Raw genomic sequence first — 24,480 nt, forward strand, 5'->3', positions numbered from 1 at the left:
ATACATGCGGACGTGCATTGTCCTGTTGGAACAGCAAGTTCCCTTGCCGGTCTAGGAATGGTAGAACGATGGGTTCGATGACGGTTTGGATGTACCGTGCACTATTCAGTGTCCCCTCGACGATCACCAGTGGTGTACGGCCAGTGTAGGAGATCGCTCCCCACACCATGATGCCGGCTGTTGGCCCTGTGTGCCTCAGTCGTATGCAGTCCTGATTGTGGCGCTCACCTGCACGGCGCCAAACACGCATACGACCATAATTGGCACCAAGGCAGAAGCGACTCTCATCGCTGAAGACGACACGTCTCCATTCGTCCCTCCATTCACGCCTGTCGCGACACCACTGGAGGCGGGCTGCACGATGTTGGGGCGTGAGCGGAAGACGGCCTAACGGTGTGCGGGATCGTAGCCCAGCTTCATGGAGACGGTTGCGAATGGTCCTTGCCGATACCCCAGGAGCAACAGTGTCCCTAATTTGCTGGGAAGTGGCGGTGCGGTCTCCTACGGCACTGCGTAGGATCCTACGGTCTTGGCGTGCATCCGTGCGTCGCTGCGGTCCGGTCCCAGGTCGACGGGCACGTGCACCTTCCGCCGACCACTGGCGACAACATCGATGTACTGTGGAGACCTCACGCCCCACGTGTTGAGCAATTCAGCGGTACGTCCACCCGGCCTCCCGCATGCCCACTATACGCCCTCGTTCAAAGTCCGTCAACTGCACATACGGTTCACGTCCACGCTGTCGCGGCATGCTACCAGTGTTAAAGACTGCGATGGAGCTCCGTATGCCATGGCAAACTGGCTGACACTGACGGCGGCGGTGCACAAATGCTGCGCAGCTAGCGCCATTCGACGGCCAACACCGCGGTTCCTGGTGTGTCCGCTGTGCCGTGCGTGTGATCATTGCTTGTACAGCCGTCTCGCAGTGTCCGGAGCAAGTATGGTGGGTCTGACACACCGGTGTCAATGTGTTCTTTTTTCCATTTCCAGGAGTGTAGAACAAATGAGGTATTCTTAAATTTTAGAATATATTCTGATTTCCAATCTAAGATGGTGTCTCGCAATGAATGACTCCATCCATGCCAGGCAGCATGTATTCTGAAATTATCAGTCAGCAAAACCCAACATATAATGTTCTCACATGACATACTGAAAGTCATGAAATATGGCATGTAGAAGCAGTATTTTTTGACTTCTGAAGGGTATTTGACTTGATACCATTCCAATGCTTATGAACAAATGTATGATCAGTTGGGGTATCAAATGAAATTTGTGTCTGAATAATTGAGAATTTATTGGCAGGAAGGTCGCAGCATGTTATCTTCAATGGAGAGTCACTGACATATGTACACATGACTTCAAGAAAGTCCCAGGGAAACATGATGGGAGCCTTGCTGTTCATGTTATGTATTAATGGCGTGATAGGCAATATTAATAGTGACCTCAGACTTTCCGCAGATGGTGCAGTTATTTATAATGAAGTACTGTTGCAGAAAAGCTGCGCAAATATTCTATCAGATGTTGACAAGATTTCAAAGTGGGACAAAGATTGGCAACATGTCTTAAATGTTAAGAAATGCGGAATTGTGCACTACACAAAATTCAGAAACACTGTGACTACAGTATCAGTGAGTCACAATCGGAATCAGTCAACTCACACAAATAATTGGATGCAACTATTTGCGAGGATTCCAAGTGGAAAGATCACATAGGCTTGACAGGTGGTAGCCCTTAGCCCATTTGGTAGGATCCTGATGCTATAATTCCACAAAGACAACTGCTAACAAAAATCAGTGTACCCATCCCTACAATATTGGTCAAGTTGGGGTTGATTTGGGGGATGAGACCAAACTATGAGGCCATTGGTCTCATCGGATTAGGGAAGGAAGTCTGCTGTGCCCTTTCAAAGGAACCATCTCGGCATTTGTCTGAAGCAGATTTAGGGAAATCATGGAAAACCTAAATCAGGATGGCTGGATGCGGGATTGAACCATCGTCCTCCCAAATGCAAGTCCAATGTGCTAACAACTGTGCCACCTCGCTCAGTATTTGTCAAGTGTGTGAGGCACATGTTATATAGGAGTAACAAAGAAGGGAAGCACAAATGGTGATAAGTCCATTTGACTCATGGGGGAGTGTTGTGGAAATGCTGAAAAACCGAACTGGCAGAAACTGAAAGATAGTCGCAAACTTCCTTGCAAAAGCCTGCTAACAAAATTCCACGAATCTCAGTTACGTGAGAAATTTAGAAATTTCCTGTAGCCCCCTACAAATTGTTCCTTTGACCATGGAGACAAGATCAGGCTAATTATGGTACAAACAGAGCCATTTGAAATCATTCTTCCTCTATTCCCCATGTAATCCATAGGAAGTACCCCTGCCATGCACTTCACCGTGGTTTTTCAGAGTATGGCTGTAGATGTAGATTGTAACATACCATATGTCCTAACATCATAATAAGCAGAAGATTACTGACACCGTATGTCAGGAAACTTGTATCACCTTTGCTGTTACTCAATAAAACCACCGGAAACTGCATTACATTTCAGGTAAAATGACCCTATAAGCAAGCTAAACACATCTCTTCTGTGTGAATGAAAATTCTAAAAGACAGTGTGCTGATAAAATATGTGTTGTTGTTGTTGTTGTTGTTGTATAGTAAACTACTACAAAATAACTGTCTCACAGAGTGATGAAGAACAGCAGGTAGTTCTGTTCACATTTTACCAAGATTATTGTCAGACTCCATGCAATTATCTTTTTTGTAATTTTGTTATGTAATGAAATTATTGTCAGCTATTGATAATGGAAATTTATTCCAATAACAACTGTTTCCTATCCATTTATTTTGAACTAGCTGAAAAAAAGAAAAAACTGCTGTACTTGGCCTTCATTTTCATTGGGTTTCTGAAGATATTAAAGATAACTTGAAAATGTAGTAAAAATTAACTTTTTTTTTTAAAAAAAAAGTAAATATTTAAGAGTGTTACACTCAAAAATACTCTTGAACGCTCAAAAATACTAAATACTCTTGAATTCACTGAACTATTCAACAATGTTTGACAATGGTAAACATGATCCCACTCTGTTAATATTACTTAACATGCCAAAATTCCACTAAGTCATTGTTCACTACCTTAAGCTAATCACTTTGCCTTAAATTTATTTCACTTTTTATGACTTTCACTTTTCCTTGATCCTATTTAACTGATTTGCAAAAGTAAGTTTATGCACGTGCCTCACCTTCACCTATATATACCCTGTTGAGCTGGATTGTATCCCCAGCAAAACAGAACAGTGAAAGATTCTGTAAAATTTCTTGAATCTTCTGGAACATTGTAAAACATTCCAGAAGGAACATTCTGGCCAGACTTGGCTAATTCAGCACTTGATTCCCAGCTGTTTCATCAACTTTCCGTAACAAGTCCATTGGTGTGATGCTCGAAATCTTCTTCAAGGATGGGGTGATGGAGGGCAATCATACCATAAAACCATCAATGGGGCTTAGCTGCCACTCTTGTGCCCTCTACTCCCATTGCATTTACTTACTATTGAAATACATTAATCACTAATGGAGCGCATTCACTGCTCAGAAATCTATTGTATACTTATAAACTTCTACATTATTAACAAGACCACTTGTATGTAATATTGAGGTAATCATATTACCACTAGTTCATAGTGTATCTGAAAACTTTGTGTTGGAATGCTGTGCTGTATTTAACTTTTTGCATGATTTCCATTAGTCAGTTGCTAAATTCATGTTTTGTATACTGTCACAGTATATGTCCTGTTGAAGGCTACATTCCAATTTATGAACATTGCAATGCTTAGAATGAGTGGTCTGAATCACTCCAAAATAGAAGTTTGTGGAGAACAATGGAACCATAATATGTCGTTAAGAATGCAGAGAAAGGGCTTGCACATGGGCCCAGAAACACCTTCTTTTGAGAGAACAGACAGGTTGGTGCTATGCCACATTCAGTTGGTGCAGAGCAGTCAGCTGAAGTGGAAACATGCAAGTGTGTGCTGATCTGCCTTGTTGACATCAAAGGGCACAATATATGCATGTGAGTTAGTATGAACAGAGCAGAATGATTTGTTTCTGAGAAACAGTTTTATCATACTGTGATGTTGCCACATGTACTGGGCACACTTCTATGGCAGTAATATGTATGTAGAACCAGTGGATAGAAGAGGGTCATACACTGCGACGAGCAAGTACTGGATCACACAGTGTGACCAGAGCATGGGATAACTGCCAACTAGGCCACATGACTGTAAATGACAGAACAGTGTTTCACACAGTGTTGGCTCACTGTCAGAGCACTACCAATAGTATGGACATGTCCGCACAGATGATTCGGCATTGCCTGCTGAGGGTGGACTGGTGGCATGCTTGCCATTGCATTGACTTCCGTTGACCAGAAGCCTCCAGCACCTCAGACTGCGGTGTGTGTGTGTGTGTGTGTGTGTGTGTGTGTGTGTGTGTGTGTGTTTGGGTGTGTGTGTGTGTGTGTGTGTGTGTGTGTGTGTGTGTGTGTGTGTTTGGGGGGGGGGGGGGGGGGTTGCGTACGCACGGCATGCACCATCACTGGCATTTGGGAATGACAAACTGTAATGTTTTCATAAAAGTCCCACTTCAACTTGTCCATCAGTGATGACAATGTATGTGTTAGACGCAACAGTGGTGAACACAGTTGGACAGACTGCATTGTTGAGCGATGCAGCGGACAAATGCCAAGTGTTTTGGTTTGTTCTAACCACTGGTGTTTTGTCATGTCTCTAAACTGTGCAGTAAATTTCATTGTAATGATATGCCTTGTCCTTAGTTTGCAGTTTCCACAAATAGTAGTGGTCTGTTTGGAAATTTTGCAGATGTTACCAATTTTTTGTGTGGCAACTGTCCTCATCTTTGCATGTAATTTCAGTGGATTTTCTTAACATAGTATTTGTATTCATAACCAGCTTCACATTATTCACAGGGAAACAGCGAATTCGGCATAATTCACGTTTTTGCTTGTTACTGTCTGCTGTTCAGATAGAGAGACCAAACATTGTTCAAACTGAACTTTTGAAGGAAATGAATTTGTTGAAAATTTGGAAACCGAAGTTGGAACTTCATTTGCAAAGAAGAGAGCAACTCTGCAATGTTTTAATGGCCATGAAAAATCTTGCTGGAACTTTAAAACTAAGCAGAGTAAAATGTGAATTTAGTGTGCCACATATTTACATAGCAGGAATAACAGCTGAAGCATCGGATGGGTAATTATAACTGTCATTTGAAAATGTTTTTGATTTATAAGTGCTGACTGATATCTCTGTGTGTATCCTGTAGTCTCTAGTTACTTTCCTATAAAGCAATGATGAATGCTAGAAACTGCTGTGGTGCATTCAAACATAATAATTTCAGAAATAATTGTGTTTCCCAATTTTTTCCCCTGCAGCATTATATTTATATAGTCTTTTTCTTCCACACTTTGATAAGGTACACAGACTGTCTCAACCATTCAGTGTCAGATCCAAAGTGTTCCTTTAGGAGGAATGGTTACCTAGTGTTGTAAAATAAATTTAAGAAATAGATGTATAGAAGTTTATCAGGATCCTCAGTGACGAGATTGGTCTCTTATTAAGGGCATACCCAGTGGGGGCAGGAGAGCAGCTGAAACAAAGTGACAGGTGTTGCTGGTGTTTACGTATACTATTCTTACAACACCAGTCTCCATACTCTTTTTAAAACTCAGTAGCAGGATCTCTTCTGAATCTCAACAGAAAACACTATACCTGCTGTAGAAGTAATAGATGTAAAATTAGGAATTTTATTCCTTTAGTTGAATTGGTGTAAGAAAATCTTTGAGAGTTGCAGTGAGCTGGACGCAACAACTTTGCATGACTACCTCAACCAGTCACGCAATGCAGTTTTGTAAACATTTGTATGGCAAAGCTACAGAATTGTCACAGCTCTATATACTGCTGCTGTTTCTACCTGCAGCCATTTGCGTTTAGCAGTTGAGAGCAGGCAACAGTGCAGCTAGCTGTCAGGGCTCTACTTAGGCAGACTCAACTCTAGACTATTGCTCAAATTCCCAATCGCTAAGTATTTGTTCTTTCCATGTACTGGGTGGCTGTAATTAATGTGCAGCTGCTCACAGAGTTCCATTGTGGGGTGTAATTATCATAAGCCAGTGGAACTTGGTAGATATGCAAATGCAGAACCAATTTACTTTGGAAAAAATTATTTCCTATTTTGGCCACCAGATGCAAATGTGGCACTGTACAGTAGTGACCACATTGAACAAATTATGTAAACAGTGGTAAATAATAAAATCAACATTGTGCCTTTCTCACTTGTTTGACCTCTTCTGCCCGTGTCCCGTTACTAATCCATTATGTATGAAAACATCTTTCTTGCATTCACAGTGCCAGATTTGCACCTGTTGGTCAAAATTGGAACTAATTTTTTCCAGTGTAAATTGGTTCCACATTAACACATCAGAATTTCAGTGCTGTACAATAATTACCAGCCCACACTGGATCTCTGTGAGTAGCTGTACTTTAATTATAATCACACTTTACTTTTCTTTATCTTGCTAACCCTTGTAGAAGACTTGAGTTGTATCACATATCTATTTTTGAAAATATACGGTTGATTAGATGACTGGACCACTTGTTCATCTGCTGACTTGAACTAGCCCACTGCAGTTGCAGTGTTGGGTTTATCCTGAAGTGACTATTTTATATGTAAGTCACGTGCATTAGGACATATTTAAGTGTCACCATCATCAACAGAGCTTCTAGAAGCAAGGCCACACATTTATATCCCTCTCTCCTTGTAACAGAGCAGCTATATACTAAAGAAATTGAAATACAGTTAGATTAGCTAGTTCTCATTTGCATAACAAGTGGCACAATGCAAAACACATAAAAGCAAGATAGTGTCTACCCTTTGATTTCTGATTATTTGTAATTTTTTATTTATAGCTGGTTTATTATCTTCATGAACATTAGGCTACACATATGCCTTTGAAATTTATATACCAGATACCAGCAACATACAACGTCCTTCTTTTCAGCACACAGATAAATGTAGAAGTACTGGATTCAACTGTTTGTTTACACAAATCTGAGTTACCAGATGGCCTCATGAAATTTAAGTTACAACTATCAGAGGCCCTTGGATATACAAACATAGTGGTAAGGACCTTTCACTCCAACATTTGTCATGCAAATTGCAAAGACTGGAATAATTAGCTTAAAATTTTCATGTGAATGAGTTATTGTTGTTACAAAGTAATAACAAATGCTTCTCCTATTTTAGATGCTAGAACAAAACCTTGACAAGATTGAAGGTACTGAGAACTTTTACAGTCATGTGGAGGATCAGCTCAGGAAAGTGATTGAATGTAACAAATGGAAAAATCTGTGAATCAGTACGTATAAAGTAGATGAGTTTCGCCCAGTGTGAGTATATGTAGTGATATGTGACAGTAAATTAACGTTAATGTATCATGTTACGGAAATGTTCTGCTCTTTATTTCATAAGTAATTTTGATTTTATTTTTCAAAAGTTCTGTACCAGCAGTTTAATTCACAAGAAGATTATTGCTCACAAGAAAATACTACAGAATATTTTATTCAGTGAAAGAGTATGTATCAGAGTATGGGTTCTCATTCCTATTCGTTTCTTTGAGATATATATTTTCCAAAATCCTAAAATCCTCTGATACTCACACTTTTCCAGAATGTAGTGCTTCTTTTGACAATTGAGCTGTGGAAATAAACGTTATCTGGGTATGGTACCATGTCATAATGTATAAAACACCTGCTGCTGGAGAAAAACCAGCGTTTCGGTCACAGTTGCAGTGGCCTCCTTCTGGGTCTACTCTACTTAGAGTGACAAAGTGACTGGATTCAGTCAAGTCATGAAATACAATAGGTGGGATGAGGTGATTTGTGGCAAATGTGCATTTTTACTTGGACAGCATAACCCTGCAGTGGTTTGAGAACAATGAAGAGAAGATACTCCAGGCCAAACCGAAGGAAAAATTCAGTGGCAACCATCAGGAACTCCAGTTAGTTGAAGAACAGGGCCCAGTGTTATGGGGAAATGACACAGAAGAATATACAGAATGTTTTGGCCCTATACCTCATTGTGAATTCGAACCTGACAAAAGCCAACAAAATCTCGCATTTAATGAAAGGAGTTACAGAAATCATGCACTAAGCCCTTTTAGTAAAGGATGTCACAGTGACAGAGGAAATCATAAAGTGGTGTCAGGGAATAGCAGAAATGCAACAGAAAAGAATTAGCTGCTGAATGTGGTCCATATGGCAGTTGTGAAGACCACCATGAGCTCGTTCTCAGATACACCAGATAGTAAGAGAAGAAATATAGCGGTATACAGCAGCTAGAAATGTCAGGCCGGTTGCACAAGAGGTAGCAGTCATGAATGTCAGCATCATATGCCAGGAGATGATAGAGAATGTTGAAAAAGAGGTATATTGATCATTATATATATTTGAATTCATTGTTTTAACAGTGACAATGTTATTCTTGAATGAGACTTTTTGCAGGCATGATAAGCAGCCATAGACTGTGGAAGGTATGAGCCTCCAGATTGACAAAGCTATTCCAACAACCATACAAAAATAAGATTGCTCTGGGTGGTTTTTTGCCATTGAAGATGTTATTCTGCCATCTTCATCAAAATGAGTTCCAGTCATCAGTCAGGATGCCCTGTTAAACTTTGAAGCTTCTGTTAGGCTTACAAACAAAATCTACATGCCAGCAATGATCATAAACACTGTATGTGGTCAAGGAGAACTTCGGATCGCTAACTGTCATGAGCAGCCACAACCCGTCCCTAAAGGTATGTGTGTAGGAACATCTGAACAGAAAACGCAGCAATAGTGTCATTGACAAAGAATTTTGAACTGCTACCACTGCAGACAAAACAGGGGAGGAAGTTGCATTTGGCCTATTGAACGACCAACAAGATCTGGCCTGACCAAATGACCAAGGAACAATGCTGGCAAGTGACAGCCATTCTCTGTCAATTTTTGGGTGCTTTGTAAACCTGAGTGGAGGAGAGACAGACCAAGTGGTCCATGGTAAAACACTTTATCAACATTGGGGATCATCCACCAATTAGCCAGTGTTGCTGGCTGAATGGCAGATTATCCAAGAGAAAGTGGAGATGATGCTGCATGATGACATCATTGAACCTTCAGAGTGTCCGTGGACCCATCCTGTGGTCATTGTGGAGAAGGAGGCTGGCACACGATGCTTCTGCATCGCTGAACAAAATTACGAAGAAAGGCATCCATCCATTGCTACGCATTGATGCTGACATCCTGGATTGCAAAGTAGCAAAGTATTTCTAAACTATAAACACAAATACAGGCTATTGGCAAATTGAGGTTGATAACGCTGACTGGGAAAAGACTGGTTTCATAACTCCTGACAGCCTCTATGGGTTTGGTGTTATACCATTTGGTCTGTGTACTGCTCCAGCCACCTTCAAACATTTGATGCATAACCTGCTTTGACACCTTAAATGAATGACATGTCTTTGCTATCTGGATGACATCATTGTTTTGAAGGTATTTAAAGAACATCTAAGCTGACTGACAACTGTAATGAAGAATGTTCAGGTTGTGGGCCTTGGCATGGATCTGAAAAATTGCCCGTTTGCCGCCAAAGCAATGAAAATCTTGGGGCATGTAGTGGAAGGCAATGGAGTCCGTCCCTGTCTGGAGAAAATAGGAGCTGCCACAGATTTTCTGTGCTTATACTACCAGTGATTCCTAAAGGACTTCTGTCCCAGTCATGTCCCTTGTAAGAACTACTGCACGGAGATGCCAGATTTTCTTGGAACTAGGTGCAAATATGGTCTTTCCTTGTGTTTAAGGAGTCACTGACATCTTTAGTGCTAACATTGTGTGGTGAGAGAGGAGAGATAGAACTACACACCAGCATTAGCAGTTAAGGGATAGATGCAGTTCTAGCACAAATTCGGAAAGGTGCTGAAAAGGTGATAGCTTATATTTCCAGAGTATTGTCCAAGTCCAAGATGATTACACTACAACTGTAAAAGAATGACTTGCAATCATTGGGGCTATCAACAAGTTACAGCCATGTTTATAAAGCAAACCATTCACTGTTGTGACAGGGCCTCCATTCCCTATGCTGGCTGACCGATGTGAAGGATTCATTGGGTTGACTGGTGACATGGGAACTGCAGCTTCAGGAGTATGGTGTCACAGTGATATTTGGCAAAATACAGTAGTGTGGATGAAATCTGTCATCACTGCATTAAATGACATGGGTGCTGGACAGAGGGAAGATCCAGCACTACTGAAGACTGTAGAAGATCTGAAGGAGGAGGGAATTGTGGTGTCACCGCCAGACACCACTTGCTAGGTGGTAGCTTTAAATCGGCCGCGGTCCATTAGTATATGTCGGACCCGCGTGTCGCCACTGTCAGTAATTGCAGACCGAGCGCCACCACACGGCAGGTCTTGAGAGACGTACTAGGACTCATCCCAGTTGTACGACGACTTTGCTAGCGACTACACTGACGAAGCCTTGCTCTCATTTGCCGAGAGACAGTTAGAATAGCCTTCAGCTAAGTCCATGGCTATGACCTAGCAAGGCGCCATTAGCCTTACAGTGCTTGTATTTAAAGAGTCTCATTTGTATCATCAAGAGCGATGTACCACAATGATGGATTAAAGATAAGTATTACAGCAGCTACGTACTTTTCTTTATAGCATTCATTATGTATCCTGTTTCAGACCTCAGCAAGCCTGCTTGAATTTAACACGTGCATTTCGGCTACTTCCGAGTGGCGTAGCTGTCTTGATACGCCACAACAGGAATGATTAAATGAGAATTCCAGATAAGTGGAGCATTGTATATGAGGAATTATGAGCCAATAGAGTTGTAATGGCTGTTCATTATACCAGCTCATCTACAGCCATCCATTCCGAAGTATTGCCATGACACTCCAACATATGGTCACCTGGGATTCGTCAAGACTCTAAAACAGAATCAGATGCAGGTATCGCTGGCCATATCTGTACCGATCTGTTAGAAACTGTGAGTCACTGTAAGGAATGCCGACGATGGAAGCACTTGCCAAAATTACCTCCGGGGTATCTGGTACCAATCCCAACTGCAGTTGGAATCAACTTCTTGGGGAGTTGTGCCTGTAGTTGACAAATGGGATCAACAGATAATAGTCTGCACTGACTGCCTCACTTGCTATGCTGTCACCAGTGCTGTGCCGACTGCTGAAATTCCAAAAATTGTGAAGTTTCTTGTAGAAGACATTATTTTGAAGCACGGAGCACCCATGTCATGATCTCTGAGTGTGGAAAAGTTTTCCAGTCAATACTGGTACCAAAGGTAGTTTCACATTGTGATAGCAGGATGACAGCTGTCTCCCATTCACAGATGAATGGCCTGACAGAATTCTTTAATAAGTTGTCGGCAGTTGTCCTTTTGATGTAAGTTGATGCCTAACAGAGAGACTGAAATATGAAACTGCTTGTTGCGACATTCGCATACCGTTGATGTTGATACACTGTTCCCATTTCAACAGGGTGGTATTCAGGACGACTGCGTGAAATAGCTCATCATCAGGATCACAGGCTTGCATACGGAGCTGGACGCCCAAGAGAAAGACCTAGAGTGTCATAACACCAAGCATTGGCCAGTGAGATGCAACTCGGGAGACTTGGTATAATTTTTTACACCTGTGTGGAAAGTGGAACTATTGGAAAAGTTACTAAAGCACTGCTTTGGTCTGTACTGTGTCCTTCCATCATCTGTCAGATGTCACATACGAAGTCGAGGATTTTGACCCTTCATCAAGAAGACAAAAGTGCAGTTACATCATCCATGTCCTCTGTATGAAGTCCTGCTACACTCCAGAGTTGCAGATTAATGATGGGAGGTTCAAGGAAACTGAACACCACACAATGATTATGAAACATTGACAGGAGGGCTACATTCAGTGCTCATAATAGTGAAAAGGATGTAACAACGTGACCAGACTGGGAGGATCTGTGAGCATCACCATGTAGAGGCCCACTGACAAGATCTACATTCAGTGTGTTGTATTTGACTCCAATGAGAATTTCTGAAATGGCAGGTCATTGTCTCTCCAGGAAAGGGAGCGCTGCCACGAGCTGTGGTGTGTGCAGTGTGGCATAGTGGTTAACATTGTTAGCTGCCTTGCTGTGGTCACCACTTCAAACCTGACCACTAGCAATTACTCGTTATTTAGTATTTATCATTTTGGGAAGGTTCTTGAAATGTCTTATATGTGTATACTCTGGTATACTTAAGGTTTGTATAAATAGGTGCACACAGTCTAGAATTTCAATTCTGTTCTGGCTATATGATATTGTCAATAACAAACGTGCTTTCAGTGCTAAGTGTTGTACTTCTTTGATGATGACCCTGTCTTGGGATTTGGACTTGATTGGGGTTTTGACGTGACAATATTATGATGTAGCCTTTGGCCAAGCCTTATCCTGTGGACTATGGGAAAAGACTATCCAGTCAACATTAGTACGGCCCAAGAAACATTCATGTAATTTTTGACTGCAGTAAATTTCATTATTAAAATATGACAAACATCGACACTATACAGTGCTTTAAATACACTTATCATGGTGGTGAAAACACTTACAGCATGATAATTCAGCTACAAGGAGCCACATATTTCTAATGAATCAAAAGGCATCCATCTTCAGTTTTGAACATACACGGAACAAAACCATGACTTGCTGAAAAGAGAGACATTCAGGAAAATCACACAAATGGATTTTTTCCTCAAAATCATCAGATTTAGTCTCACGGGATATCCTTCTGACTTTTTTCCATTTCTTTTTACCTTCAAAACAAACTATACTCTCCCAAGTACTCATATAGCTGTACGGATTGTGTCGCATCTTGTGAATAGCTGGTTTTATTGGTCATGGCAACTGGATGCCAACGTTGCTTTCAGTTCTTTCCTTAAATGTTTCTTGTACAATGTGATACCTCCACTGTTGTTTGGTAACATTGCAGAAAGAAAGCTCGTCATTCCTTTTCTTAAATTATGTATTACTTTAAAATTCTAGTAAATAAACCATTTTAAAGCATTTACAGAATTTATTTCTTCAGTGGATGGTCTGCTTCATTTTTAAATGTCAACTTCAATTTTTTTATGGTTGTGGAAGTGTTAAGCATTGAAACATTATGTGAAAGTGACCCTAAGTTTATGATATATACTATAAGGGTCTGTGGGTTGCACGCAGTCGTACAGTACATAACTCGCGCTCGCCAGCCAACCTATATGGAATGCTGTCAATTTGCTTGGTCAGTACACGTGCGTCCAGCCGCAGTGTGATGCAGGGAGTAAGCGATTGGCCACCGTCTGCAGCACACCGGATAACTGGCGTGGCCTCCAACGCAAATGTCTTTTTTTCTTAGTTCACCATGGAGCCTTTCGATATGAATGTAATTAGCGGCTGTGAGGATGTCAGACACAGTGAAGATGGGCGCGCATAGTGTGCATGTTTTATAATCAACCTTTTGTTAATAAAACTGTTTAAACTTACTTCTCAGTGTTGTCATACCTCAAGGACCCACCGCTTACAAATCCTGACAAATATTTTGTGTAATTATCATTCGGGTCAACAACATAAACTACCCCCTTATAGAAGTGGTGTCAGAAGTGGGATAATTATGGAAAATCTGTAGTCCTGAAGAGATGCAGCACAACAAGAACTTCTTCCGACTACGCGGGGACATCCAACACTGGAATTCAGGTTGGTCTACTCCAGTTTGGCTGGAATACAAAAGGCAGTGATGGATTTTTATTTACATTTGAGTGACGCATTGCCGTTAAATTAGATGAAATATCACAATTCAGTCAGAGTAACGCTATCGATCTACAGACTGTTATTAATAAACTGCAAGAAGAGATTCGGCAGTTAAAAGCAGAAAGAAGCGAGCGTAACATTCTGAAAGACTTGTCAAACGACAGTTCATGCAGTACAGTACAACTACAATAAAGAATTTTTCATTACTGCTATCAGTACCAGTGTTTATCGGTAAACTCGAAGATGATGTGAAGGTTTTTTTTTCGTAAACTTGAAGGTGCTGCCCTGTTAGGATCATGGACAGATTCTGATAAGCTAGTGGTTGCCAAATTAAGAATTCAGGGAGCAGCATAAGATTTCATTAGCGCGGAGACTACTTGTGTGAAAACAGAAGGTTACAATTAGTTTATAACAGTTGTTGTTCAGAGATTTAAATGTAAAAACGCGATCAGATTTTACAGAGAGCAGCTTTACAGTTTGCGAATGCGACGAGACGACTCTATTGAGCAGTTTGCCGACAGAATTCGAAACATCAGCGCTCAAAAGTACGAGTTAGTAGAAGATGAAAATGAAAATCGCATTCAGTTGTTCGAAGCCGATCAGAGCGCCTTGAACACATTCATTCATGGGTTGCACGGAGAGGAAGTCAGCAAAGCTGTTAGATTGGCATGATGTGAAACATTTCAGGAAGCAGTAGAATCACCTGTTGGTTTCATTGAAGCACTAAGACGACCAAATGAGATGCAGAAACAAGAATGCAGAGTTTTTAACACAACAGTACAATGCTACAGATGCAATAAGCTGGGTCACAAGTATAAGGGTTGTAAAGAGAATTGAATTTGCTATCATTGCTGGATGCAGGGTCATGTTTTGAGAGATGGTTGCAACAAGAAGAAAGCTAATGGAACAACAGACAGTCTGCCAGATCTTTAAATGAGTACGGGGATGTACGGGCCGCCACTTCGTCCGCCTCCTGCTGGAGACAGTGATTCCTGTTAGTTCCAGCGAAAATAATACCAGACTGAAAATGACTTCGTGATAGGTGCTGTATATCGTGGGAGAAACATCAAACTACTTATTGACACAGGAGCACAGACCCCATTAATGTGGCGTGTCACAGATAAACGGGATAAATTGAAACAGCCACTATTAAAAGTGCGTTGATTAAACGGAAAGCTACGTAACTATGGAGAAGTTGATGTAGAATTAATTCTTGGCCAAATAAAGATAAAGATAAATACACAGCAAGGGTGCAAGTTGTTTCAAATAACGAAACGCGCTATGTCGGTATACATGGATTTGATTTCTTGTCCGCTAACAAGGCAGAGATATTTGTCGCAGAAAGAAAGATCAGTCTAGGCCATAGCAACTACAACCTAGGAAATCGTTCTTCAGATCGTACTCAAAGGAGCAGCAATACTGACTTCATGGGAATGGACTGCCCAAATGATGCATCAGTTCAAACCATCCAAGTCGAAGTTCAGAAAGAGAAACTCCAGGGTAAAAATGCTGGTGTTTGGGAAAGGGAAAAGGGTGATGTATCAATTGCTGAAAATGAAAATGAGCAATGGTTGTGCCAAATCTGTAGCTTTTGGTTATTCTGGGCTCATTGCCAACATTCTGAGTGCCCTCCCCCTCCCAATAGATGTGCCAGATTTGTAGTTTTTGGTTGCTCTGTGCTGATTTGCTACATTACCAGTGTCTCCATCCCCCCCTCTCCCCCGTGCCTCTCCTAACAGAGTGACAATGGCCCCCTCCCAGGAACACAAGGCCATGGACCAAATACATGTAAAGGGTAGACAAAAGGAGTTGACTTGGCAATAGGGTGTTAACTCTGGTGATTCAGGGATAGTACAATAATTGTGATTTTGTAAAACATTTAAATTATAATTTGTATATTGTAGCTTTAATTTTAAAAGTTAATAAATTTATATTTATTTTACACTTTACATATAGCTGATTGCTGTTTCTGTCTAAAGCGGAAGGCGTTGGGCAATGCCAGGTAATCAGCTAGATTGAAACTTCCTGGCAGATTAAAACTGTGTGCCCGACCGAGACTCGAACTCGGGACCTTTGCCTTTCAGAGGGAAGTGCTCCACCAACTGAGCTACCCAAGCACGACTCACGCCCCGTCCCCACAGCTTTACTTCTGCCAGTACCTCGTCTCCTACTTTCCAAACTTAACAGAAGCTGTCCTGCGAACCTTGCAGATCTAGCACTCCTGAAAGAAAGGATATTGCAGAGACATGGCTTAGCCACAGCCTTGGGGATGTTTCCAGAATGAGATTTTCACTCTGCAGCGGAGTGTGCGCTGATATGAAACTTCCTGGCAGATTAAAACTGTGTGCCGGACCGAGACTCGAACTCCGGACCTTTGCCTTTCGCAGGCAAGTGCTCCGCCGACTGAGCTACTCAAGCACGACTCACACCCTGTCCCCACAGCTTTACTTCTGCCAGTACCTCGTCTCCTACTTTCCAAACTTAACAGAAGCTCTCCTTTCTTTCAGGAGTGCTAGTTCTGCAAGGTTTGCAGGAGAGCTTCTGTTAAGTTTGGAAAGTAGGAGACGAGGTACTGGCAGAAGTAAAGCTGTGGGGACGGGGCATGAGTCGTGCTTGGGTAGCTCAGTCGGTGGAGCACTTGCCTGCGAAAGGCAAAGGTCCCGAGTTCGAGTCTTGGTCTGGCACACAGTTTTAATCTGCCAGGAAGTTTCATATCAGCGCACACTCCGCTGCAGAGTGAAAATCTCATTCTGGAATCAGCTAGATTGTTACATGTTTGATGCTCAAGGTTCCTCGTCTTATGTTTTGAGAGAGATACAAGGAAAAATCAACACTCAACAAGCTCTTCTTCTTGGTCTATGATATTGGAATTGTTTTGGTGATCAAGACTATTTAGTGCAAAAGAGGTGATCAAGACTATTTAGTGCAAAAGATGGTTGCTGAGATCTTGATAGACTTTTGTCCTAAAGCGACAAAATACTGGAACATATTGCACACAAGCAGCACATAGAGGGGAAGGACAGGATTGCCACCTTCTTTATGGGACACACTCGTTATCTTAACATTTCATTCAACTCTCTTTGAATTGTGTATGCTTCATTGCACAAATACATGTTGCAGTTCTTTTCTCCTATAAAGAATTTTAAATACAGTAAATATTGAGAGCAAACCATTATTTCATCTGCTTTAATCTGGAATTCTACCGAAGATCTTCGAGATGAGATAGTTAAGAGTTCTGTGATGCATAATGTTTTGCTTTCATTACCCTCTTGCAAACTTTTGTGTTATATATGGTACATTCATTCAGATTTTGCTCTTTCATATTGTGTGCCATTTTTTGCAACAACGCCAATTGTATCTTAGCTTTTTAAGCGGGGAAGCATGGCTTAAAGAAAGAAAGAAAGATTAGTATTGTTAATTCATCGTTTCTTTTTAAAGCAGTACTAAAATGATGTTAACAGTGCTCTGACTATAATTCTACCAAAGAAAGTGATGTGAAATATGATTTTAGTTTCCCAAAATGATATTTTATAAGAGGTATCATATCATATTTTACGGACTATAAGATGGACTGTTTTGTTCAAAAAATTGCCTCCATAATTCAAGTGTGTCTTATACTCAAAATTAATATAAAAATGTCCATTGTTTGATTTAAAATTTCCCCCTGCAGTCTTAAAAATGGCCATATATTCGATGCTGCAGGAAACCTATCTCTATCTGGCAACATTGGATTCAACTGGCAGCAGCAGTGCACCGATGCGATGAACATACGTTGCGGGGATTCAAAAGCTGCTAACACTTGTCTCTGTCCCACTCCACCATCACAAACCTAGAAAACTGTCTAGCCTATGATGTGTCATTAAAGTCTATGGTGCCAGTGACCTTGAATTGAAAATGATGTGTGTTATGGGTAACAGTCCAATATTTTTATTAGTAGCTAGTTTTGTGACGGAAAAAAATGAGATTCATATGATGTGAGCTGTAAATTAAAAGTAATAGCATATGCAGAAGAACATGGAAACCGAGCAGCTGAGCAATGTTTCGGTCCTCCATCAACAAAAATTGTGATTGGTGGGCTAGTAAAGAACTGAAGGAAAAAGAAAAAGGTTTGAATAGAGGACTGAATGCAAAATGGCCCAAACTAGAAGATGATATACTGAAATGGATTCAAGGACACTATCAAAATGGCATTAGAATTAGTACAAAAATGATTCAAATACACACTCGTAAGCTAGCATTACAGTGAAACTTAACAGATTTTAAGGGTGGAGTTGGTGCTACAGTTTTATAAAGCGTTGTGGACTTAGCATGTGAACCAAAACCAAAATATCTAAGACAGTGCTACAAGAGTGTGAAGAGGAAATATTATCTTTCCATCGCTTTATTATTCAACATCAAGAGAAAACCAGTGTGGAACTAAGTCAGATAGCGAATAAGGATGAAACTCTTTTGACATTTGATGTGCTACATAACAGAACTGTTGCCATAAAGGGTGCTAAAACTGTAGCTATAACAGCATGTGGACATAAAAAAGTGCACTCCACTGTTGTCCTATCATGTTGTGCTGACGGTACTAAACTTAATCCAATGATCATTTTCAAGTACAAAACAATGCCAGAACCTTCCAAAATACTGCCAGGTGGTGGTGTTCACACACATGACAAGGGTTGGATGGATGAGACTGGTATGAAATTATGGGTTAAGAGGGTGTGGGAGAGAAGGAAAGGTGCTTTATTAAAGAATATCTCTCTTCTTGTGCTAGATCAGTTTAGTAGTTATTTGAAAAATTTTGTGAAAGAGAAACTGCGACATGGAAATAGGGAGGACTTACTTCACAACTGCAACCTCTTGATGTCTCAAAAGTAAACCATTTAAAGTGTATACAGGAGAGGAAAGGAGCATATGGATGATGGATGAAACCCAACTTGAATTCATGCCAAAAGGAGTTTTAAAATGAGCTACAATCAAACAAGTGTGTCAGTGGATAACACGTTTGTGGCCTAGGGTGAGAGAAGACGTTATTGTTACATCTTTCAAGAAGTGCAGCGTAAGTAATGCTATCGATGGCAGTGAAGGACATCCTATGTATGAAGAGGACAATGATGATTATGTTGAGGAAGAAAAAGGAGGAGGAGAAGAAGAAGAAGGAGGAGGAGGAGGTTCAGATGAAAGTTTTCAGGGATTTTTAAAGGCCAGTTTGATTTTTAGTGATTTTTAACTGTCAGTTCGGTTTGTAAACCAAGAATTTTTTTTAGCCTGATTTGCAGTCTAATAATACGAGGGCAGTTCAATAAGTAATGCAACACATTTTTTTTCTCGGCCAAGTTTGGTTGAAAAAAACGGAAATTTCTTGTGGAATATTTTCAAACATTCCCGCTTCGTCTCGTATAGTTTCATTGACTTCCGACAGGTGGCAGCGCTGTACGGAGCTGTTAAAATGGCGTCTGTAACGGATGTGCGTTGCAAACAACGGGCAGTGATCGAGTTTTTTTTGGCGGAAAATTAGGGCATCTCAGATATTCATAGGCGCTTGCAGAATGTCTACGGTGATCTGGCAGTGGACAAAAGCACAGTGAGTCGTTGGGCAAAGCGTGTGTCGTCATCGCCACAAGGTCAAGCAAGACTGTCTGATCTCCCGCGTGCGGGCCGGCCGGCCGGCCGGCCGGCCTGCAATGGCGGAGCGTGCGAACACACTCGTTCGAGATGATCGACGGATCACCATCAAACAACTCAGTGCTCAACTTGACATCTCTGTTGGTAGTGCTGTCACAATTGTTCACCAGTTGGGATATTCAAAGGTTTGTTCCCGCTGGGTCCCTCGTTGTCTAACCGAACACCATAAAGAGCAAAGGAGAACCATCTGTGCGGAATTGCTTGCTCGTCATGTGGCTGAGGGTGACAATTTCTTGTCAAAGATTGTTACAGGCGATGAAACATGGGTTCATCACCTCGAACCTGAAACAAAACGGCAATCAATGGAGTGGCGCCACACCCACTCCCCTACCAAGAAAAAGTTTAAAGCCATACCCTCAGCCGGTAAAGTCATGGTTACAGTCTTCTGGGACGCTGAAGGGGTTATTCTGTTCGATGTCCTTCCCCATGGTCAAACGATCAACTCTGAAGTGTATTGTGCTACTCTTCAGAAATTGAAGAAACAACTTCAGCGTGTTCGTAGGCACAAAAATCTGAACGAACTTCTCCTTCTTCATGACAACGCAAGACGTCACACAAGTCTTCGCACCCAAGAGGAGCTCACAAAACTTCAGTGAACTGTTCTTCCTCATGCACCCTACAGCCCCGATCTCGCACCGTCGGATTTCCATATGTTTGGCCCAATGAAGGACGCAATTCATGGGAGGCACTACGCGGATGATGAAGAAGTTATTGATGCAGTACGACGTTGGCTCCGACATCAACCAGTGGAATGGTACTGTGCAGGCATACAGGCCCTCATTTCAAGGTGGCGTAAGGCCGTAGCATTGAATGGAGATTACGTTGAAAAATAGTGTTGTGTAGCTAAAAGATTGGGGAATAACCTGGTGTATTTCAATGCTGAATAAAACAACCCCTGTTTCAGAAAAAAAATGTGTTGCATAACTTATTGAACTGCCCTCGTAAAAATGGTAAAACATTATTTTTTTAAAAAATCATAAAAATTAAGGTGTGTCTTATAGTCCATAAAATGTGGTATACATGATAAGGGAATCTTTGCGACTACATTTCATATACCTCTGAGCAGATTGCAGCTTACAGTGTTCATTCGCAATTTCGGTGTTATTTTATTATTTCTAGTATGTATTTGAGTGCTTCCATAATTTAATGGGCATTTCTGATGCTTCCAGTACAATTAAAACATTGGAATGTGTATTAAAAATGATAACTGAAATATTACTAACAGGTCTTCTGATTCAAAAATTGATCAACTTCTGGCTGAGGTCTTTGATGCTGATATGAGGTCTTTGATGCTGATAATTGTGGTATAGAAATTGGTGATGCTGCTGAAGTTCACATTAAGGGATTAACAACATCTGAAGAAGAACTTCAAGATGTTTCAGACAATGAATGTTCAATAGTGCCAACATGAGCTATTGAAACTCCATCTCTTAGAGATCCAACATGCCATTCCCACCATAGAACAGAGTATGTAATTTTTTAGTATCTCTAATAGGCATTAGTGTTCATTATTACGTAGCAGTAATATTAATTGATTCTGTTCTTTCTGTTCTAGATTTTCGTCCAGTATCTTGTCTTCCATGATATCAACATCAACAGGTTCTGGTGCAAACTCTATCATTACAGGAGTTAAGAAACCATTTGAATATTTCTGTCAGCATTTAAATAAAGATTTGTTTAAAGTAATATGGCTGAAAAACAAATGTGGAACATTTTATCACAAGAAAAATCTCTCAACACCACCCCAGATGAAATCAAGAAGTACTGGGCTGCAAGCACTGTGATATCACTTCTTGGTTCTTTTAAGTGTAGGATATGTTGGGAACTAATATATTAGATATCCAATGGCAGAGATCAGTTCTAGAGTATGCCTCAAGGTGGTTGTTGCCAGTATGTCAGTGACAATGAAAAGACAGATGACAGACACTGGAAAGTGAGACCATTGTTGTCAATGACTAGAAAAGCATTTATGCAGAATGCTCACCCAGAAATGGTTTCTATTGATGAACAAATGGTGCCATTCCATGGGTAAGTCAGAGAGAAACAACTGATTAGAGGAAAAACATGAAGGAAGAGCGTGGAGTTGGGGGGCGGGGGGCGACGATGCTATTCCAATCATAAAATGGCATGATAATTGTGCCATTTATTTGGCCTCTACCTGCTGTGGAGTAAATCCTGTTGAAACTTGTCGAAGGTGGAGCAAACAGCGAGGTCAGTACAGAGAGATTTCTAGTTCACATGCTGTAAATATGAATAATTCTTATATGAGAGTGAGGATCTTCCAAAGAGAGTCATTAGCAAATACGCCATGAGAGGCAGAATGAAGAAGTGGTCCATAACGGTACAACAGTAGTTTTTTGGTTTTCAATCGCTGCATCATATGTCGAATACAAGAATGCTGCACTTTAAGAGAAGTGGGAAAGGAAACAATCCAAACAATTCAGATATTACTGAAGAAGAAGGTGAAGAAAGGGAAGGGGAAAATGAAGACAAGTTTATTCAATACCATCACTGGCCAAAAGATATAAACATGACTTGTACCTGCCATTTGCGGCTACAGAAAAAAGAACAGATTGAGGTGCAGAGGACTGGCTTGCAACAATGTAAAAATCCAGTCCTGTAACCCCATATGTCATTCCCTAGTGGTCTGTCCTATACTCCCACATTCCCTAGTGGTCAACGTGTCCTATACTCTCACACGCACCACCTATCGCAGTCCATTCACAGGCCTTTCGTACTCTAGAGGGCCATGTGTGAAATTACTGAGCAGTGTTCTATGTGGGCACGGCGCTAGTAACCACCGGTTTACTCACATGCATGGCCACAGCCCACAGCCAAAGTGCAGACTTGACCATCCAGCTGCTGAACATGCAGCACACAACAAAAATGACTTCAACAGCTGGTTCACTATGCAAGCCATTTAGATACTCCTCCTAGTTTCTCTGAACTATACGGGTGGGAATTGTCACTGTAGGTTATGCTGTGTTCTCATAATCCTCCTTGCCTAAACCTCTGCTAAATTTCCCACTGTGTCACTGTACTTTTCCCCTCTCTCTTCCATCCCCAACTCTCCTTGCCCTTCCATATTGTGTGCTGTATTGTACCACTCTTCCTCTCTCCACCCCTTTCACTCTTCCTTTCATGTCCCTCCCTTAATCTTCACAGTCTCCTTTCCACTCGTTCCTTTCCCTTCCCTCCCTCTCTCTCTCTCTCTCTACCTTGTATATGCTCTACCCTCTGAACTCCTTTCCTCTTGTGCAGCCATTGAGTCATCTGCCTCACACCATCTCCCTACCCTCTCTTTGCCTTGTGCCATCTTTCCCTACCCTCTCTGCACCCCCATCTACCCAGGCAACTGCCCACGATAATCGACAACCTTTAATATCCCTAGACAGCTTGTTAATCATGAAAAACGAGATCTTGGGCATGAAGACCACATGTTACATATTTTATGTATGACAACTCATTTTGTTCTGGGAGTGCAGTGTCCTAACTGCTGACCCAGAATCCATTACAGTGAATGTTGATCATAATTAAATGTACTTTCAACAAGTTTCTGTGAGGTTTCACAACAGTAATGTGACAGTCTTTCATCATTACATTTCAGAAATCAAAGAGAAACACCAACAAATGGTGGCAGTGAGCTAGTTGCCAGTTTTAGGGATGATTATGATGTGTTCACACAGTAGAAAGCCGGTATCTGTAGTAAACATGCTGTAAGTAATGACAACAGGACAAGGTTGATACTATTTGCAACATCTAGAAACATGATGGTAGGTTCCACATTGTTCCTATACAAGGAAATACATAAGGTAACATGGACAGCTCCAAATCGACCACATACAAATTGATGCAAGGCACAAGTCAGACTTACTGGATGTGAGGAGTTTAAGAGGTCCAATATAGATATGGATCACTTCCTAGTCTGGGCATGGGTGCGAGCAAGAATATCTAATTCAGTGAAAGGAAGTCCCAGGACACAGAAATATAATGCCACAGCCTTATAATCAGAGAGAAGCAAGGGAACGAATCCAGGAGAGAATAATTCAGGTCCTTGAAAACACTGGAGACTGTGACAACATTGAAGATCAATGGGAAGAGACAGTGCACACAGCAGCAAGGAAGATACTTGGGAAAAGCATAAAGCAAACAGGAACCTTGTGGTTTTATACCTAATGTGAAACAGTAACAAATGAAAAAAATGAAGCATAGAGAAGGATATTGTAACCACATTGTACCAGGAGGATAACGGACGAATATAAAGAAAAATGGAGAATTGAAAAAGGACCCATCAAAGGAAAAAGAGGGAGTGGATGAAGGCAAATGTTGAAGAAATGGAAATGAAGCAAGGAAATTTCATAGAGAGGAGAGTATGACAAGGAAACTTATCAGGATGCAGAACAAACTTAATAAAAGACAAGAACAGTAAAATTATAAGTAAAGAAAAGGAGATATGTTTGAGGTGGCATCACTTCTTTGATAAACTCCTTAATCCATGATCAGTTGTAGCAAGGAACCCAGCAGAAATACAGGAGGAAGAGGACCCAGATAACAGCGTGGACCCACCAACATAGAAGACATGAGAACTGAAATGAAGAAATTAAAAAAGCAAGGAGGCTCTGAATTGGAAGTGAACGTCCTGAAACTGGTTAGTCTAATATGGAAAGAAGAGGCAGTGCCCTCAAACATGGAAAAGGGGAATTATATGCCCTATATATAAGAAAGGAGACAAGATGGAATGTGGTAACTGTAGAGGGATCACACTGCTTAATCTGGGATATAAAATCCTCTCTAACGTACTGTGTGACTGACTCCTACCAAAATTACAGAGGGAAATGGGGTTGTACCAATGTGGATTTATCCCCAGTACGTCAACTGTCCACCAGGTGTTCACCCTAAGACAAATTCTGGAAAAAAACAAAGGAATGT

General features: G+C 41.2%; 1 protein-coding gene across 2 annotated transcripts in view; it reads left to right on the forward strand.

The window, feature by feature from the left end:
- The window catches only part of LOC126191001 (uncharacterized), a 51,425-nt gene extending 29,857 nt beyond the window's left edge, over window positions 1-21,568 (forward strand). Inside the window, exons 2-6 of one of the 2 annotated variants that reach the window (XM_049931683.1) lie at window positions 4,986-5,265; window positions 7,074-7,194; window positions 7,319-7,461; window positions 20,777-21,018; window positions 21,107-21,568. In XM_049931683.1, the coding sequence (XP_049787640.1) occupies window positions 4,986-5,265; window positions 7,074-7,194; window positions 7,319-7,426 (509 nt within the window). In that variant the 3' untranslated portion in view covers window positions 7,427-7,461; window positions 20,777-21,018; window positions 21,107-21,568. The remainder of the gene's footprint in view (window positions 1-4,985; window positions 5,266-7,073; window positions 7,195-7,318; window positions 7,462-20,776; window positions 21,019-21,106) is intronic. The other variant, XM_049931682.1, reaches the window with a different exon arrangement.
- Window positions 21,569-24,480: the final 2,912 nt, after the last annotated feature.

This window comes from Schistocerca cancellata, chromosome 6 (genome assembly GCF_023864275.1).
Source record: "Schistocerca cancellata isolate TAMUIC-IGC-003103 chromosome 6, iqSchCanc2.1, whole genome shotgun sequence".
Taxonomy (NCBI): Eukaryota; Metazoa; Arthropoda; class Insecta; order Orthoptera; family Acrididae; genus Schistocerca; species Schistocerca cancellata.